The following is a 20,575-nucleotide window of genomic DNA, read 5'->3' on the forward strand; positions in this document are numbered from 1 at the left end:
TTATTGATAGGCTTACATAGCCTAATAACCTATTGTTCATGAAGTATCATTTTAGTCATGTTAAAACTCTACGGCTATTGTTGTAATATGATAGGACATCTTAAATACGAAGTGGATGGAACAAATACCATTCCTTATTTTGTGAACAAATATATAAGTGTTGCTGATCAACTTTTCTCATTTTGCCTCACCTGTTCATCCATGGTTGGTGAGACCTTAGAGGATCAAGCAGAAGAACGGGGATCCGGTGCTTTAGTTAGAGATCGAGGACAATGAATTGGCTGGGCTTACTCATCATGGTAGTAATATTATCAGGGGTAGTTTTACAAACAATTACGAAGTTATGTTAAATAATAGTTCAGGAATCACAACCTAATTTAGATGAGTAGGCAGCTGCATGCTGTCTACGGTGATGGTCTATCTAACCTATTTAGGCAAATAAACAAGAATAGCGCTAAGGTGATGTCCCACTCTTAAAATGTGTTAATAATAAACAAGCCTAAGTATCAAATATGTCAATAATAAATCAGCCTACGTACTACTACGAGGTAAACCTTTGCTTCGTGGATTCCCACCATTACCTTGAAATGTAAAAATTATCATGTATATATGGTGAGTTTTATACAATATAATTACCCCCATATATTGAAAAACTTAGAGGCTACATCTGTAAATCATCATAATCTTGTTAACCCCGAGCTAATAGACTAATATGCACCTAGAGAGGGTCGTTACATCAGATCTTCAGATCTAGGGGTGGAACGAGGCCTAGAGCAGCTCAGACTTAAGCCCTATAACTACGTCTATAATCCCTACAAAATCATGTAGAATTATCATATATATAAATTTTAAAAACAGTTAACACTGTCTCAATTTAGCTTTACTTTTAGAAAATTTTCTTTAAGTAGTTTCGCCGCCGCTGAGACCCTCACGCTCGAAGACAAAAGGAAGATCGATGGAAATGCATAGTGCCGTACCAAAACAGCAGCTGGGCACGTGAATCAATAGCTAGCTAGGTGTTGGACTGGAGAGCAGCTGAGCTGGGGATTCATAGAACAGCCGTGCAAATGGCTCGTGAGATGAGCGTATCCATCGTGAGCTACCACAGGATGCTGCATGCACCCGGGGATAGCGGCCTAACGCTCATGAACCGTCGTTGTTGTCTACTTTGTTCTTGGAGCAATATTCTTTTTCTGGTGAGTACTGACGTGGTTTTGTTTTGTAGTTAGGGCTATCTTTGTAATAAACACTCTAGTCTCTTTGCGTTATTGTTCACTACTATGTGTTCTTGTTTTGGTTCTGGGCTACTCCCTCCAGTTTTATATATAATTCGTGTGATTTTAGATAAGAGTATGGTTAAATTTTTAAAACTTTGAGCGTTAATAAATTTTAAAATATTTAGTTCGAAAATGCTAAGACAACATGTACAAATAAGTCATAAAGAGTACTTTGATAACAGTGAACATCTATTTATATTTTAATACAAAATTATAATAAAAGATTGATTTAGACGATCATATTGTTATCCAAAACGATTGAAATTATCACAATGGAGAGAGTATTAATTAAGTGTTTTAGTGGGAGTTTTACACGAGTTTAGATCAGCTTATATACCCATCATTTCAACCATATTAATGCTGGGTTAATTTTACATGAAGCAAGAATGAAATGGTAAATGATCGATTTGCTATGCGCAGGGGCGGAGCTATATGGTGCCTGGGGGTTCCCAGGCACCCGGTTCAAAAAAAAAACTTAAGTAAAATTTATCTATTTTTACCATATATGTACCCCTCTTAATCTAAATTTAGATACCCGTAGTAGTCTAAATCCGGTTCAAAGCACTAAAAATAAGTAAGTGTGCCACCCTCCTATATCTTATTCTAGCTCCGTCCCTAGCTATGCGTATGCATTTTAGGTTGAGGTGTTACAAGCTTAATTTGATTTTTTTTAAGACTAGCTTAATTTGATTAATTATACCGTTCATCGGTGGCTTGTATCACAGGCCTCACGAGCTATTTCTCCCTATCTTGGTGTATATGTTCACATAAGCACCATTTACGATGGACATGTCTTGCTATCTTAGAATATAAGAGATTTTAGATATGAATCTAGACAAATATTTGTCTATATTTATTCTCAGAATCTCTCATATTTAATTAAAGACGGAGGTAGTATTTAGGCTATTGATCGATAGGTACCTTTTTATTTCCAAATGATACTCTGTGATGTGTATATACATGCCTATAAGTATCTATTGCATTCAAGTGATTTACATTGTTAAACAAAAACATGAAAAAATTTTAGAAAAGTATTTTCATCACTCAGTTGGATATCTACTCCTTTTTTGCATGCTACCTAAATAGTTGTTAGAAAATTTTAAAAATATTAACAAGATAGATTAAAATAAGATATAACACTTCACGAACATGCAAAGTTCAAATTTGATATCTACGAATGTGTGCATACTAGTTTCGGTTTAATTTGTTTTTTATAAATTATAGATGTTGAATTTAAATTACATGTGTCTGGTGCGATATATCTCATATGAATCCATCTTATCAATTGTTTACAACATTTTTTATGACAGGATATCTAACCTAGGGATGAAAATCCATCTCCCAAAATTCTACAAAACATACGGTGCTAATATAAGTTTGTAAAATAGAATAAAAATTCGATCAACACTTGAAGAAACAAAAATAACAAATCAGTTTTTTATTCTTTACTGTCAATTTATGTTGTTTTCATTGTTTCTCCAAGTTATATCAAATTTAGCCTTCCATGTTTGTATATCTGGAATTCTGCACTGCAATATACTTCCTCTATTCTAGAATCTAAAGGATTCTATACATGAATCTAGACAAACATTTGTCCAGATTCAATCTCAAAATCTTTTATATTTAAGGACGGAGATAGTATATATCTAACTAGTTTTTCATTTCTTCTACAGTTATTTAAACCTCGTGTAAGAAATGGGTGAAGTTACATCTGGATGTAGAAATTAAATTCATGGCCGGCTTACCTCATGCATGGTTATCTTATAATTAAGACAGAAGATTTGCTACTCAGTCTAAAATTTTCACTCAATTATTAATATTATTAGTGTTGCCTCTATAGCTGCTGGCCAGATTAAGGGTCCAGCTTGCACCCAGCAAACAAGGAGAGATAATTGATGCACAAATCTTGAAACATTAATCCTGCATCTAAATGGTCGTACATATAGCAGCACTCCATATTATCAGAAAGGATATATATTTATTTTTTATTTCACGCCATTCATGCATCTAAATGGTTCAATGTTTCGTCCATTATTCCTTTAAACATGAAACATCGATAGATGATATCCGATCAAGGACGTACGTGATCGGTGCGTGAGAAAGATCGAATTCCATGTCGCAGAATATTTTCTTCTCAAACAGATCGAGATCAAATCAAACAATCAAGTTAATCAATTCATGACCGACCGGGCCAGAAGTGCTTCTGGATTATAAGCTCGAGAGAGAACATCCTTATCTATTGCATGACATCTAAATAATTATAAAAAAATAAGAAAAATATGAAGATAGATTAGTATGATATATAATACTCCACGAACATGCAGGTTTAAATATAACTTCTATTATTTATAAAAAAAAATAATAAATTGAACTATGAATACAATATGTATATTCATAGTCAGATTTGTTATTTTTGTTATAATTTATATAAGTCGTATTTGAACATGCATATTTGTGAAGTGATATATTTAGTATGAGGTTGACTCCGGTATATTTTACTTGTAGTATAATTTAATTTATACCGTTGATATACTTTTATCGAACGACTGGGATTAAATTATACTATCAACAATATTAGGTACAGTAGAAATTTGAAAGGGTAATATCGTCCTTTTTATTGTGATCTTTATTGCAAAAAAAAGTTACAAAATATTACTAATCAGGTAATTAGCAAAGTAAAAAATATTGCGCATTTAGTATTGATCTATTTTCATATTTTTTTAAAAAATAATAATTATTATTTAAATGATAAGGAGATACGTACTGTAGCAACATGCAGTGACAAGAGTTACAAATTGCGGAAACCGACGCATGAGCATGACACATCGTTGTCTTCCTGCCTCAACCAACGACCAAACGGTCTCAAGATGCGTGCAGACTCGTCCATTTATATATCACGTACATGCATACAACGTGCTACTTAGACGGTGTTTGGAACATAGAACTTTTTTTTTAGACTACGTCACATTCAATGTTTAACACTAATTAGAAGTATTAAATATAGACTATTAATAAAATCCACCTCATATTCTGGACTATTTCGCGAGACGAATCTATTGAGCCTAATTAGTCCATGATTAACGAATATAATGCTACAGTAAATATTTGCTAATCATAGATTAATTAGGCTTAAAAATTGTATAATAAAATAGCTTTTTTTATACATTTAATTTTGTTATCAGTCTATATTTAATACTCCTAATTTACGTCTAAACATCTGATGTGACAAGGGACTTAAAAAAAAGTCCTTGGATCCAAACAACCTCTTAGTTTTATATTTAGATGGAATTCGTATATTTTATATATGTGTCTGTATTTATTATATTTATACGAATGAATAGCGAAACTGAAAATCTTATAACGTTTAACACGGAAGTAATATAGTTTACGCCATCGTTAATTAACTTTTATCTCTTCCGGTGTCGAGCAGGGCCCAAATGTGAGGATAGCGATCTCTGCTCCTGCCAATCGCCAAATCTGCAGCCAGAAACAGTACGTGCTGTACTACTGCACGCACTGCGGCTAGCGATCGAGTGCCAGCGGATGCTGACGCCTGGGCATTGAGAGGAGTGGAGATGGCAAAAACAACACATTAGACTGATGGCTCACCTTAAAGTAACTTAGGATACATGTCTCACCGTGTGGATGGCTTGAGCCCATTAGACTGATGGTGTATTTACGGGCTTGGAGGCCGATCCATCCAGGCAGAAGCCGAGGAGACGCATTGTACCTCCTCTCGGCTGACCCTCGCAACAAAGAGGTGTGAGCTATTTTTGAGAAAAAAAAAATCCTATGGAACAAGGGTATATGAAAGCAATCCTTACAAATTTGCAATCCTATATTACTTTGTTTCCAATGATGATACGAGAAAGTTTTCCAAAGCATTCTAATCCTTCTAAACTACTATCCGTTCCTCTATTCTATATAAGTCCACCATGTAACTGTGTAGCCGTACAACCATATAAATACATTAGAGAACCTGTAATAGTTGAAGGATACTCCCTCCGTTTCATAATGTAGGATGTTTGACTTTTTTATTGTAATATTTGACCATTTTTCATATTTAAAAAATATAAAAATATCATTTTGTTTTACCTATGACTTACTTTATTATCAGAGAAACTTTAAGCACGACATGTCATTTTTTTAAATTTATACTAATTTTTTAATAAGACAAATGGTTAAATGTTATAACAAAAAAGTCAAACATCATACATTACAAAACGGAGGTAGTAGCAATTATCTTCTGTCCACTAGAGAACAAGACAAGGGTAGAGACGGGTATTTCACGTGGGGTGGCCAATAGTAAGCACTAGTTAAATCGGGGGTCATCACTCATCACTATTTACAAAGAGAACATTTTTAGCAAATGGTTTTCTTTTCTTTCCATTCATTTACTTCAAACAGGTTTGTCAATGCCACAAAATTTATTTGTTTTGGCCACCCTACAACACATGGATTTCAGTACAAGGGGAAAAAGAGATATATGAATCTTCAGAATTCAGAAAAAAGACAAGCAGTGTCCTCAGTTGGTTTTTTTCCATGGAAAAAGTGAATAATTAAAACTTTTATAAGTGTTTTTGGCAATCTACAAACAAAGGCCAAAAAATAAACTATAATGACAAACCTCAAAAGTAACTCCAAATTTAAAGTTGAAATTTTAATTTTGGCTTATAAACATTAGCAGATGAGTCTTCTTAATTTAAAGATAGAAATCTTCTCAGCTCAGGCCAAAATTCTCTGACTCACTGTTTTTGCTGCTGATAATAATCGAGGTCGGGGAAACAAGACTCAAGAGATCATTGAATATTTGAATACTAAAATTCTGAATACGAGAGAAGGGGCTCTCATATCTATACTTATTAAGGAGGGAGTGAGGCTCGAACCAAATCAGCTAGCCCACCACCTTCTGGTGCGGTGGTGCTAGCCAAAGACCCCAGGGCCTTTCTTGAGTATTTGAATACTAATGGTTACCGGGTTGATGTGCCTTTAGGAATTCATGCAATCTTTAGAAGGTAGTGATGTATGTAAGCTCCATTCAACACCAAATCTCATACCAAAATTATTACAACCAATAAGTGAAAATGTTGCTTCCGAAGCAATTTAGACAGGAGAGACTAGCTAGCCAGCCAGAAATGCAAAACAATTTGGATAACAACTATTGAGAAAAGTAGCTAATTAAATGGTTTGCATGGTGTGGAGATAGCCTGAATAGAGTCATCTTACAACAGGCATCATTATTTGTCCATAAACACAGATGAACATCAGACAAGTGTAATACTACATAAATCTCATACAGGACTATTTCATCATATGTACATTTTATAGCCGATGGGTAATGTTCACACTCCACAGAATACCTATCTCTGCACACAACACCACAGGAGCAGCTTGGAGCCTTCGAGTTCATTACTTGTGTCATTAGCTCAGTGAATCAATAACGTTGGTAAGTTGATAAAAGAAGGTGATAGTGAGAGATTCAGCTTCCCACTTTGAAGGCATCCACAAAGAGGCCCAGACATACGCCAGATTTCCAGTAGTTCACCATTGCAACCAATGACTGGAATCGTCCTGGAGATCTACTCACCGGCTTTCTGTACATAAGCATGCCAATTCCCTCGATGGCACCCACTACAATACCAGCAACAAGAACATCCCAGTCACCAGTCTGCCCTAGGATTGTTGCCAATGCATTGGCGGTATAGAAGCCAAGGAGCACAAGGAATATCTTTGTGGGGGATTTGCTTCTAGCAGAGTTCAGCTTTTCGAGCAGTTCCCTTGCAGCGGCTTGGATGAGTCTTCCCAGCCTTGTCCTGCTAAGAAACCCACCATCATCTTCAGAGTCTTGGCTATCAGCATTAGATGGTCCACCTGTTTCCAAGGCAGATACTGGCTTCCATCTGGAATTTTTCATCTGGTAACTACAGAGTGCAGATGTCAAGTTAACTACAAAATCTTCTGCATAGAGATCTGAAGAAATTGATTGCAGCAATCTTGTATCGTTTTTCAATCATTAAATACCTTCAGTCATAAAGGTAACTAGTAAATAGTTCCACAAAGGATGGACATGTCAGCAATTCGTCTACTCCATCCCCAAAAGAATACTGTATGAAATCTATAATTTGACTAGTCAAATATTCCTATGCTTGACCACCACTACATAGAAAACTATTTATATTTACCCTGTGACAATACTACAAAAGTGGCTCAAGAAATATTTTGGAAGAGCAATACATTTATAGTTATTTTCCCAACATATATGACACTACTATATAAATTGAAGGTGAAATTTATTAGGCAAGTCAATACCATATGTCCATATCATCTCCAAATTGTCGTATATTTTTGAACAAATGGATTATTTTTTATTGTTTCTAATTTTCCAAATCAAAATGGTCTAACTGTCTAAGCACATTATAGGGTAGATACTATATAAACTGGAAAAGGGTAATATCAGTAACTAGACTGACTGTCCATAAGTCCACTTGTATAGTATTATTATACAATGACTAAACCCCCGAATTATTGTATTTTGTATGTGCACTTGTGTTTGAAGATGGTAAAAGATATATAGGTACGCTACATTTCGCATACTTGCACCCATTCAATTCCTAACAACACACAGCGCAGTGCAATTACACTTAATTTCATCCTTTTGTTTGGGTGAACCCATATTAAAAATTCCTTTTAAACAGTCAACAATCCAACAAATATGCTTGTTGGTCAATCCAACAAATATGCTTCCTTCATAACTTTAGTATAAGCTAGGCAGACAATAATCTGAATAATAGTCAGCAAAAATGTGTTGTGTGCATGATTCTCCTGAATATATACATAGTTCATGTGTCAATGGCAAATTGGCAATTGTTCTGGAAGCTAGATGCCCATAGCAATGGTGCCACGGAATTGCGCTGGCAAGTAGAAATCTGTCTGCAAATTAACTAACCCCAACTCTACCCATTTCTGATGATCCCAAAGTCCTGAACGAGTCTAGGTGGAACCCAATCCCCAATTGCTTTTTCTACCAAGGAGAAATTCGAGGCGCTGGAGAAGAGATGACACTGAGCGCGCAGCGGCGTCGGGAGCAGCTAACCTGAGCGGCGCCACGCCCGTTGTGGCCGGCCGCAAGAAGCAGCAGCAGCAGCGGAAGAAGCAGGTCCGGCGGAGGAGTGAGCCGCCGGGCGCCGCCCGCGGGAGGGCTCCGCGCCGCAGCGGCATGGCCGGCGGCGGCGGCGGGGGTGATGCGACGGCGACGCGAGCGGCTCTGGTTTGTACCGGATTATTTCAGATTAATCAGATTCATGCCACGGTAAATATTTCAGTTTAGAAAAATATCATTACAACTCACCTAATTATAAATATACCATTATAATTCTTATTCTTTTAGAAACATATCATTTTATACGTATTCAGAGCTATTAGACCCACGTATAGCCTAATGTATTTTTATATTGACCAAAATACCTCTATAGTAATACCTATCGAGTCAGGGGTCACGAACTTAGAACTTAGGGTGTGGTTGGTTAGTGGTTAAAGTGGAATGAAATATGAATATTCATATTTTTATGGACATGATGATCTTTATGTTAAGAAAATACATTCTGTACCACTGACTTTTGTCCAATTCAACAATTTACCACTGAGTTTATTCAGTTCTATAATATGTCATCGATTTTTGCTTAACTTCTACGATTTAACATCGTCTTCCCGTTATCCTCCGTTAGCACTGTTTGTTTTTGTTATAATAACCAAAATACCCTTGGGTCAAAAACTTATAAAATTAGGAGAAAATCTGAAATATCAAATTCTAACTTTTCAGTCAAATTTTAGATGTTTTACAATATAATGCTTATAATATGAAATTTCAGAATATTTGGCAGTTTTGACGGGGTATTTTAGTCATTAAAAAAAAGCAGTACTAACGGAGGCTAACTGGACGACGATGGCAATCATAGAAGTTAAAGAAAAAGACGATGGTATATTATAGAACTAGATAAAGTTGGTGGCAAAACATTAAATTGGAACAAAGTCAGTGGTACACACTAGATTCTCTGTTTTATGTTTGGTTGGATAGATATGATGATCCAATTTTTATTTGGTTGGATGAATGGCATGATCTAACTTTTATTTGTTTGGATAGATGGAATAGACATAGTGAATTACTGATAAATAATAATATAAATTAATCATAGTAGATATTATCATAATTAGTATAGATTAAGAACAAAGTATATCTATCAGCATTAATTAACACTAATTTAAACTTGGTAATTACTAATTAATGACAAAACAAGCTAATTATCACTAAACAATCGTTATAATCACGTTTAGTGAGGATGGATGAGCTCATCTAGCCAATTTGGCCGGATACACCCATCCAGCATTTTCATGAAATATTCCCTTTCTAGACCTCCCTGTCTAGTTTCACCCACGAACCAAACGCATCAAAACTTGAACGAACATCTCCCATCCAGACATATCCAGTGAACCAAACGCACCCTTAATTGTGCTGGAGTCATCGACGCGCAACGAGTCCGGGTCAGAGGCTCTGGCCTATGCTTGAATATTTTATTATTATAAAAATACTCATGCGTACACCAAGCCAAGTTAATTTTAACTATGTAAACTAAAATAAATTTTTACAAACAAATTACGTATTGAGTCAAAAATAGTAAAATATGATAAACGTACAATTGATTTACGAAGAATCTGGAAACTTATAATTGATATGGTCAACATTATAAACAAACAAATAAGATGTGTTATCTTTCAACAACAAAGAAAGATAGGTGCAGGCTAAAACCTCTTATGACATTTTCAGTCAAGTTTCGTGAGTTATACTCCCTTTGATATTTTTTATTTGATACAAATATTCAGTTTAATAGCTAATAAATATATTATAATTTCTATTTTTAAATTTTATTATTATAGCGAACGGTAGTGAGTGGTGGTGATTTTGGATTGAGACTGAAATTCGAATTGGGCGTAAATTTTACATCCTATTCGGACTAAATATATGCTTGTTTTCTTTTTTAAAAAAGTAGAATCAAAATCTGTGATTACGTTTTTTTGTTGTTAATTGTATTTCTATTTTGATTCTTAAAAAATAAAGGTAAATTATATTTTACTAATTATAGATTTGTATCAGATATAAAAGACAAAAAGGAAATAAATTAAAACTGCAGTGGCATGTAAAAGACCAAAAGTAAACATGATTGTAGATTAGTATTGTATATATGAAAAAATAAAAAAGAAATCAAAACTGTATTGACTTAAATATTCAATTCTAAATGGTGCACAATAATTGCTACTAAGATTCTTTTAATTTTTATATTACGATGAAGGGTGGCAAAGGGTGTGTAACATACCAGCAGGGTAAAATTTTTGCGAAATTATTTTAAAAAGTTTCATTCTTTGTTCGTCGAGTTGGAGCTTCCAATCTCTCTTTCCCATTATCTTTTCGTTCATCGCCCCTACTTAAATATCTACCACCAAATTCAATTTCATCTGCAATTATTCGATATCAAATCATCACCATCAAAATTTTGAGCCATACATGTCTATTCAAAATAGCCCAACTCTAAATTATCGCATATTCAAATTCTATCAAATACCTCAAATATTCCAAACCGTATCAAACCAAAAATTCTCGAGTTCTTTCATTTCGACTTGTCACCAATCTCGCGCGAAACACAATTTTGTTCATTCATCCAAATCTATCCATCCACCCAGCCATCTCTCTGTTTCTCGCAATTCCTCCCGGGGGCGACGATGCCGTCGCCATTTTGCCGACCTCGCAACGCAGCTGCTGCCGTCGGTGCCGCTCGCCATGCCAGTGCCCACGCGTCGCCGTCGGATACGCAGCCCCATCTCGAACCGACTCCAAGCCGAGCTCATCGTCATCATCTCGCCACCGCCTCTCACCACTGCCGCCTCTACTTCCTCTCCGTCCATCTTATCCAGCCGCCAACCATGGAGAAGGCAAAGTCTTGCATCCCCTCATCCTCTCCCTGAACCAGCAAGTACCATCGTCGCGAGGTTCGTCGCCACCGGCGCGAGGACGCGCCGTCGGTCACAATGCGGCCATCGGCGCCGTTCTTGAGAAATTCGTCGACCTCGTTGTCTCTTATTCCAAATCAAGGTATCCATCACCTTCGCCATGCTCGTGTTACTCTTTCCCCTCACTTTCCCGAGCCAAATCGCCGCCAGAACCCACGGGTGTCGCCGCCGCTCGTCGCTCCTCTGTTCGTCCTACACCGGCGCACGTCGCGCTGCTGCTCCCGGCCGCCCTGGCCTCGGCTGAGGCTGCAGAAATCTTCACCTCCCTTCCCTGGAAATTTCCCGGCCGCAGCCCTCACCGGAGCTCGCCGGAGCCGGCGCCTCCATGGCTCCATGGCAGCTGCTGCCGGACTGGATCGGTCGCCGCCGCCGGCCCTCCCGGCGCCGTTCTGGGCATCACCACCGAGGGGAATGGAACCCCCTCGGCTCCCTGACCCCGGTGCTCAACTCCCTTGGCTTCCCCACTGCCCTCCTAGCCACCAGCCCCTCCTCTGTCGCCTGCACAGGAGAACGGAGGAAGAAGAACGAGAAAGAAAGAACGAAGGAAGAAGGAAGGAGGAGAGAGAAAGGAGGAGGAGAGGAAAAAAAAAAGGAGAAAAAGGAAAAGAAAAGAAAATAAGAAAAAAATAATAATAAGAGGAGAAGGAGAAAATAAAAATAATTGGAGTCCATCCTAATTTCTTTTTCTATTTGAAATAAATCCAAAAATTATTTTATCTGTTTCAAATAATTCTTTGACCTTGAAATCCTGGATTTAAAATCCGAAACCATCGTCCGACTCTTTGAGTCGTTCCAAATTCAACGGCGATATTTTCGTCGTCATCCGAAACTTCGAAGTCGAAACTCTAATCTTGATCCTATGGTTTATTATTCATTTAGTATCTTGAATCTGTTCAAATTTCCGTCCAACCCGTGATCCGATGAACTCTTGTGGCTAACTGTCCTTATCTATCTAAATTATATTACCCAAATCTAGAGCTCATCCTAAAATATTGATTCCATTCAAAGCGTCGAGTTCATATCATCTATTTTGACCCGACATCGTTTGATTCCTAAATTCTTTTATTCTTATACATCAAATTACATATAATTTGAACTATTGATTTAATTCAATAGCTCGGTAGCCTACCCTCTTTGCCTAACCATTCTTTTGATTCGAGCCAACCATACCTGATCCATTTATTCTCTTTCAATACGCATTTTAATTTTAAATGCGTATGCAATTCACACGGTTAATATTGTCTCCAATTTAATTATCTGCAACCATTTACGTACTATAAACCCATTTATATTCCTTTATCTGTGTCTGTTCATGACAATATTTTGGGTTAAACACCAAGTCTACTCGGTGTTTAACACATGGGATCACCTACTCATCTTATAAATCCACGTATGATCACATAGTCAGTCCACTCAGTAACTCTAGCCTCCTCTATATTATCGTTTACATCTGTAAGACCTAAACCATATCTATCTGGACCTTTAACTCTAATTTTATTCTTTGAAACAACTAGAGCCTATTCAAATTCACCATCTGTCAATTTGTTATGATATCTTTTAGAATCACTACTTCAATCTATCATACGACCATGCCATCACAACTCACACCTTGATCCAGTTATCGACAGTCTCCTGGCTCCAAGCTTATATCGTTTATCACAAAATAACCTGATCAGACTTATCGTTTTCTCTTCCGACACACTACCACATAGCCTTTCCCATTTATAGTTTAAACTCTTATTCCTATCCATGTCTATCACTTAGCAAACCCTAACCTTCAACCAACCCTTGTCTATCTGTATTTTCTTTTATTCGAATCAACCTTTGTCCCGAGTTATACTCGATCTTCATTTATGTGGTATATAAATCAATCTCGCATTATGCGAAACCACATAAAATCATATCATAAATATGTGATATCTCTTACTTCCAATATCTATCATACATCACTCTAATTCTAGATCATAACCGTCTGGCTATACAATCATGATCTTAATCCGAGATCAGTCTAAAAGCCTTCTGAATCTCTCCAATCACCTATGCAGCTGTTATCTCTTTAGCTAGCTCCAACTCTTTGTTGTTATTTTATTGTTTATTTATAGCTTTTAGTTTTATAGCTTTGTTTATTGTTTGTTCTTGTGTGCGTGCGCTAGATCGTATGGAAGAGAAGTCTATCAAGCTGCTCCAGGAACTGATGTGGACCCAGATGGCTACGTTGAAGTTCCCAGAAAACCACATATTGCAAGGCAAGCCATTAATCTATCCTTGATCAACTTGAGAACCTAAATAGAGAACCACTTAGTTATTTTATGCATTATTTATTTGCAAAGGTATTTTGGCGTACCATTATTTTCAAATAATCTTGTTATATTAGTTACTGCCCTATACTTAATTTACTATTATTGCCAATACCATAAACTACTATCATGTTCCCTGATAACCTAGGTATAGGTTGTATATTACATCAGATTAATATTATAGTGGGTAATACCACCAAAACCCTGTATAAAATGTGTTCTGATATGAATCACTCGTTCGAAGTGATATGGAGGTTAATTCTGAGTAAAGATGATATTTTGAATAATTTTCTTATGCCATGTGAAGCGATGTAATTGCGCCCATCCGCATGATCGAGATATTCGAACTTAGCGTATGCTGCTCCAGTGAGTTGATGATCTGCAGCCTATCTGTGTATATGGCAGTACCGGCCTTAGGTGTGTACTGGCCACTGAGTGTTGGTGAGAATTATATGAGTGAGGGTGCTGCGTGTATCCAGGGTACTGTGTATACCCAAAAGAGGTCAGGAGAAGCTGATGTGCCTCTGAGACGCTCAATAGTGGGTGGAAGTTGTGACGGGTTGGAACACACCTCATCTGCGTTCGGGACAGGGCCAACAGCCACAAAATCCTTTAACCTGCTAGGTGGATCTTAAATGAGCTTAGGACAGTATTATGTTATGTTATTTATAGCCTTGCAAACTGTGTATATCGTGCGAGTAAAGCTAGGCAGACACTGCAAAGTCGTACAGTATTCGAATACGCCGTACTCCCGATTAATGGAGATACGTCATAGGGTGATTCCTATTCCCATGGTATGAGTACTCTTTTATAATTAAAATATAGATTTGATAATGTTAGGAATAATGATGAATTAATACTGCTATTGTTTTAAAGTATCGTTTTATACCATTTATGAATTAAATGTTTATGAAAGTAGGGCAAAACTATTTATAATAGGTTTGTTATTAAACCCCCTTTGATGAACCCTATTTCTTTTTTACTACTGCATGTATTATACTTGTTATTTATGGTTATGGCTTGCTGGGTACTTTTGTACTCACCCCTTGCATAAAATGTGGTTCAGAAGAGCAGGTTTTCGTCAAGATTGCTCGTGTTAGGGTCGCTTCCTTCGCTCGAGCTTACCTGTGGTGTTGTTGGGTCTTCTGCTTGATGCTTAGTTGGTCTTTTTAAAAGTTAGGCCGACGTGCCATATTTCCGATGCTAAGTAAGTGTACTTCGCTAAGCTTATGCTTTCATACCTTTTCTGTGCGCAACTACATCCTGGGTAGTTGTAGCTCGTGGAATTCCTGTTTATTTCAGGTGCACCCTCACAGGGTGGTGTTGCGTTGGGACTGAAATGCGAATTATACGTGAATTTCACGTCATATTTAGACGAAACATCTGTTTGTTTTCTTTTTAGAAAAAATAGAAGCGATGTCCTATTGTGATTTTATTTTGTTGCTAATTATATTTCTACTTTGATTATTTTTTAAAAAAATTGAAGATAAATTGCGTCCCCACTGTACTCATCACAGATTTGTATTGGATATAAAAAGAAAAAAAAGAAATACATCAGAATATAAAAGAGAAAAAAGAAATAAACCAGAATACATATAAAAGGGAAACAAAGAAATATATCATAATATAAAAGAGAAATAAAGAAATAAATCAGAATATATATAAAAGAGAAATAAAGAAATAATCAGAATATATAAAAAAGAGAAATAAAGAAATATTCAATTTAAAACAGTACAGACGACAGCTAAGAAGTATATTATAATTTCTATTTTTTAATTTTATTATTATAGCGTATGGTAGTGGGTGGCGGTGATTTTGGGTTGAGACTAAAATTTGAATTGGACATAAATTTTACATCCTATTCAGACTAAATATATGCTTATTTTCTTTTATAAAAGTAGAATCAAAATCCTAACACTAATGTGATTACATTTTTTGTTAATTGTACTTATACTTTGATTCTTTAAAAAATAAAGGTAAATTATATTTTACTAATTATAGATTTGTATTGGATATAAAAGACAAAAGGGAAATAAATTAAAACTGCACTGGCATGTAAAAGGCCAAAAGTAAACATGACTGTAGATTAGTGTTGTATATATAAAAAACAAAAAAGAAATCAAAACTTATTGACTTAAATATTCAATTTTAAACGGTGCACAATGATTGCTACTAAGATTCTTTTAATTTTTTATTTGTTTAATTTTTATATTACGATGAATGTTGTTAAGGTGGTGTTGCGTTGGGACTCAAATCTTAATCCTGTAAACCTATACCAGTGATCCCCACTAACTTATTTTCCTGGTCTGTGGTTGTTTCACGTCATCAACCTCGGGCCCAATCACAGCATTATTAGTAGATCATTAATATAAACATAATTAGTATAATAATTATCTGTCCATCTCCATGCATTCAACTGCTTCTTTAGGCCCTAGCATGAGACATTCAGTTGCTTCTTCAAGCCCATGAGCCAAAAAAAAAAAAAATTCAGCCCTTCCCATACTGGTAGCTTGCTCCTCTCTTCTGCTTCCCTGAAATCGTCACGCACTGCACGCCGCCATCAGCTTCCATCGCCTGCCATGGACGCATTCCACTACCCCATCCCCGTCGGGCCTCACACGCCCCACCTCCTCCCGTCAGTGGTTCAGACAATCCTCTAACTCCTTCTCCCATCCCGTCAGTCATTCAATACCCTCATCCTTGCAGCCGGTAAGTTCGCTCTCTCCGGCAACCCCTCCGATCCTCAGCGGCAGTCTAGCGACTTCTCCCATGCCCTGAGACCCTTCCCCTCCCGCCACTCTCTCTCTCTCTGGTCGCCCCTTCCCCTTCCCCTCCTTTGCTCAACCTAGTACACTGTCTCACACCATTCGCCTCCTCGGACCACAGCCATAAACGGGAGCCGCCACTTCCTGACGGCTGCTATAAAGAAATTAATTCGCTGTCTCACTAACATAATAGCCAAATCATCATCCTCTTTTACTAATCCTTCAACCCACACAAATTCACCTCCTTATACACCCTTCGCCATCTTTGTTTCAACCGAGTTTTCACATCTACGAGGTTGTGAATTATACTCCTTGAAATACTTCCAGTTATTATTTGATTGCTAAATGTTCATGTTACATATTCCTGTGTCTTTTTTATATGCACGGAAGTGTGTTTGCTGCTAATACACAAATATGTTATGCTTTATATTATAGAAGTTATTTTTTGCTGCTGATGCATCAACATCCTTTGAGCTGATTGTGTTGTGCTAATCCTGTGAATTTTCAGTCTGCAAAAAAGTCGGTATGTTTTACTTGGACAGGCCGACTGCTTTACTCTAAATTTATTCAAAAAGTCCTGCAACAACGAGCAGGGTATCTTCTAGTTATACGTAAATTTCATTTCCTATTTAGACGTGTTTTCTTTTTAGAAAAAATAGAAACAGTATCCTATTGTGATTTTATTTAGTCGTTAATTATATTTCTACTTTGATTCTTTTTTAAAAAAATTAAAGTTAAATTGCGTCCCATTTTTACCTATCGTAGATTTGTATTGGATATAAAAATAGAAAAAGAAATACATAAGAATATAAAAGAGAAAAAATAAATCAGAATACATATAAAAGGGAAACAAAGAAATATATCATAATATAAAAGAGAAAAAAGAAATAAATCAGAATATATAAAAGAGAAAAAATAAATAAATAAATCAGAATATCAAAGAGAGATAAAGAAATAAATCAGAATATATATAAAAAAAGAGAAATAAAGAAATAAACCACAAACGGCTGGGAGGAACAAGCCCCTTATCTTATCCGCTGCTCTACGAACCAACACATATTGAACATTGTTGGGCCGGCGTGGGCTGGGCACATCGACGAGGAATCGGAGTCGGAGGCGGGCCGGCTATATATTGAGCCCGTCGATCCCCTCGTCTCTCTCGCCAACCAGCCAGCCACCCGCTCCATCAACCAAAGCTGCCATGGACACGCCTCCGCCGTACTTGCTGCCCGACCTCAACGCCGACCCCCCCGCCGACGCCGAAGACTACGACTACGCGGAGGAATATTGCTGCCCTCCCGTGAACGCCGGCGACGACGATGGTCTGGATGAAGCTATGCTCTTGTTCGCATCGAGCGAGGAACGTTGCCGGAAGCGCCTCCGGGATTCCGGAGACGACGTCGTCGACGAGGGCGAGGCTCGCGGCTCGCCCCGGCGGTGCAGGTGCTTCGACAGCGCCGAGGAGATGCCCGGGATGGTCGAAGACGGCGACGCGCACGCGAGATATTACGCCGTTCCCGCCGACGAATCCGTGGAGCACCAAGCCGATGAGGAGGCGGCGGAACAACTCCGAGCTGTGTTCTTGTTCGGCGAGGCGGATGAGAGCCAAGAAGTAGACATGGCGGCGGCCCAGAGCGCCGGAGAGGACGATCACACGTGGTACGACTGCAGCAGTACCATGGCCGGCGACGGCGGCGCATACGCCGAGGAGCATCACCTGCCGGAGCACGACGACTCAGCAGAGTATGATCGCTTATTGGATCTCTCGCACGGCGAGCCACACCAAGAGGAAAACGTTCGCGAGCCGGAGCCCGAGCAAGAACAAGGAGCGGCCACGTCGGCGGCGCGAGGCTTCGTCGGGCATGTTGCCGACGAGCATGACGTGTTCCAGCTCTTCTTCCACGACGACGCGGAGCCGGAGTTCCGCCACTTTCGCCGGCAAGGAGCTGGCATGGCGGCCCAGGGCTTCGGACAGTGCACGCTACCCGAGGGCTCGCACGAGCCCGCCGCCGACGTAGACGACGAGCACCTCCAAGAACGCCGAGAACAGCAGGTGGACATGGCGGCGGCAGGATCTGAGCGAGAGATTACAGTGGACGACTTGATCAACGAACAGCTGCTCGAGCGAGATTTCATAAACAAGGTGGGCGACGACGGCAACGATTCGGAGATGGAAGTGCAGGTTGAGGACGAACTCGACAAGCCCACCTTGATGCCTTTCATCGAATTCTTGTAGAAATTCGCGAGGAAATGTATTGTGTGATGGCATTAATTAGTTAAAACGACTGCAGCAGGCAGCAGCCATCGATCTCTGACGATGATTGATCGATCGAGTCGCTCTGTTTGATGGGTTGTTAAGAAAAAAATACGTAATTGATTTAAATTAGTTCAGTCTGAAACTCTTGAGTTGGATTATTTAATTTCTGGCATGATCAATGAGATCGATCGGATTAGTTCGTTACCATCGATCTGTTTATTGACGATAGAATATAAGTACAGATCTGTACGCTGAATTACTGACGAACTAGTCACGTAAACAACTTCAGTTTGATGCGCTACAGTTTTATACGATAATATTATAGATTACCTTGACTAAGGAACAATATTTTTAAACCTTGTCTCCTGCAACCATTCAACATAATTTCATACCTTGTGACTTACTTTATATCAAAAGAATTTTAATCACGACTTGTTATTTTTTATATTTATACTATATTTTTAAATAAAACCGATGGTTGTAAAAAAATAAAACATCTTGCATTATGAAACGGAGATAGTAGTATATATATCAACGATTGGACCGTGCATTAAGTGGGATCTTGAATGATTGGTTAATAGCCCATGTATTGAAAAAGTATGGCATAAGTATTAACAATTATTTTATTTATTTTTAAAGAAATATTTACCGATACGCATATCGTCATATCATATATGTATCCCCATATCATATACACATCCGATACCAAACGGTCAGAATGTGCTGTATTGGTGCATTGCAATTAATCACATATAACAAATTTCAACTCCTCTAAGAACAACGGTAAAACTGAACAAAGTGATTAGCAGCATGCATGCATCGATGACAAGAAGTCAGAGATATTATAAACAAAACGGCTTATATGCAATCAAACAATAAACCCCAAAATTAACTCTAAAATTGAGTTTTAAAATTTAAAATTTTTAGGTTTATTAGCTAAAGGAAAAGTGATGAAGATCATAATAATCTAGCAGGAAAGGAGGTACTGCAGGAAAGAAAGATGCCTTCAGTAGTCATTAGTCAATACCCGTAGCTTATTCATTAAAAAAAATTACATCATGTTAACCACACAATAAATTAACTACGACCCTCGTATTTTGGCTTTTTGCCTGAAAAACACAAAAGGCATATATACAAATAAAAATAATTTATAATATAACTTTTATATACGTGTTCTAAACTATTTAAAAGCAAAATACTGAAAAACAAAATATGATTAAAAAACAAAAAATAAATTAACCGTAAATTTAAGGTGGAAATTAAAATTAATTTTATCTTATAAACATATGCAAAAGTGGAAAAATAAGTTTGTGTGAAAAATGAAACCGCGTGTGTCTGCAAGGAATTAATTAACATCAAATTGATAGATCTAATAACCTACGGTTAATAGATCATCATTCTTGCAGGCATGTTAATTGTCACATCTACAATAATTTGTAACAGAGGAACATCCCAAATGCAATGAGATGGAGAAAATACCATATTCCACTTTTTGAATGAAGAAATCGTGCTTATTTTTTAAGATAATAAAATTCATTCGTTCCCGTCTTAACTTTTAAAAAAGCTGCAGTTAGTTATGTAAGATCAAACGAGTGATCTACATATTTTTTGTGATGAATAAATTGGTGGTCTGCGAGTTAAGTGTTTTTATGATATTTGACCGGGCGGTCAGACCGCAGGTACGTGGACGGTCAGACCGGTTGGATACCTGCGGTCAGACCATAGGTACGTGGGCGGTCAGACCGGCAGGTCAGCCCCGAAAGTTATAGATTTCGGTGTTTTTTTCGGTTTCGGATCTGTTAAACGTAAATTCGACTTCTAGTTGGTTTCTATACGTATGGCTACTGTTGTTTTGCTAATAATGAGTCAAGTTAGAGATAGCTTAGTCTCAGAATATGGTTTTTTTTGTTTGATTCATGT

General features: G+C 37.5%; 1 protein-coding gene across 1 annotated transcript; it reads right to left on the reverse strand.

The window, feature by feature from the left end:
- Window positions 1–6,453: 6,453 nt before the first annotated feature.
- Window positions 6,454–8,551, reverse strand: LOC102704672 (ycf20-like protein). Its single transcript, XM_006647041.3, has 2 exons — window positions 8,371–8,551; window positions 6,454–7,198 (listed from the first exon to the last, which is right to left on the reverse strand). Exons 1-2 carry the CDS (start codon window positions 8,493–8,495, stop codon window positions 6,757–6,759), a joined length of 567 nt encoding a protein of 188 aa, XP_006647104.2. The 5' UTR covers window positions 8,496–8,551; the 3' UTR covers window positions 6,454–6,756.
- Between the last annotated feature and the right edge of the window lie 12,024 nt (window positions 8,552–20,575).

Source organism: Oryza brachyantha, chromosome 2 (assembly GCF_000231095.2).
Source record: "Oryza brachyantha chromosome 2, ObraRS2, whole genome shotgun sequence".
NCBI lineage: Eukaryota > Viridiplantae > Streptophyta > Magnoliopsida > Poales > Poaceae > Oryza > Oryza brachyantha.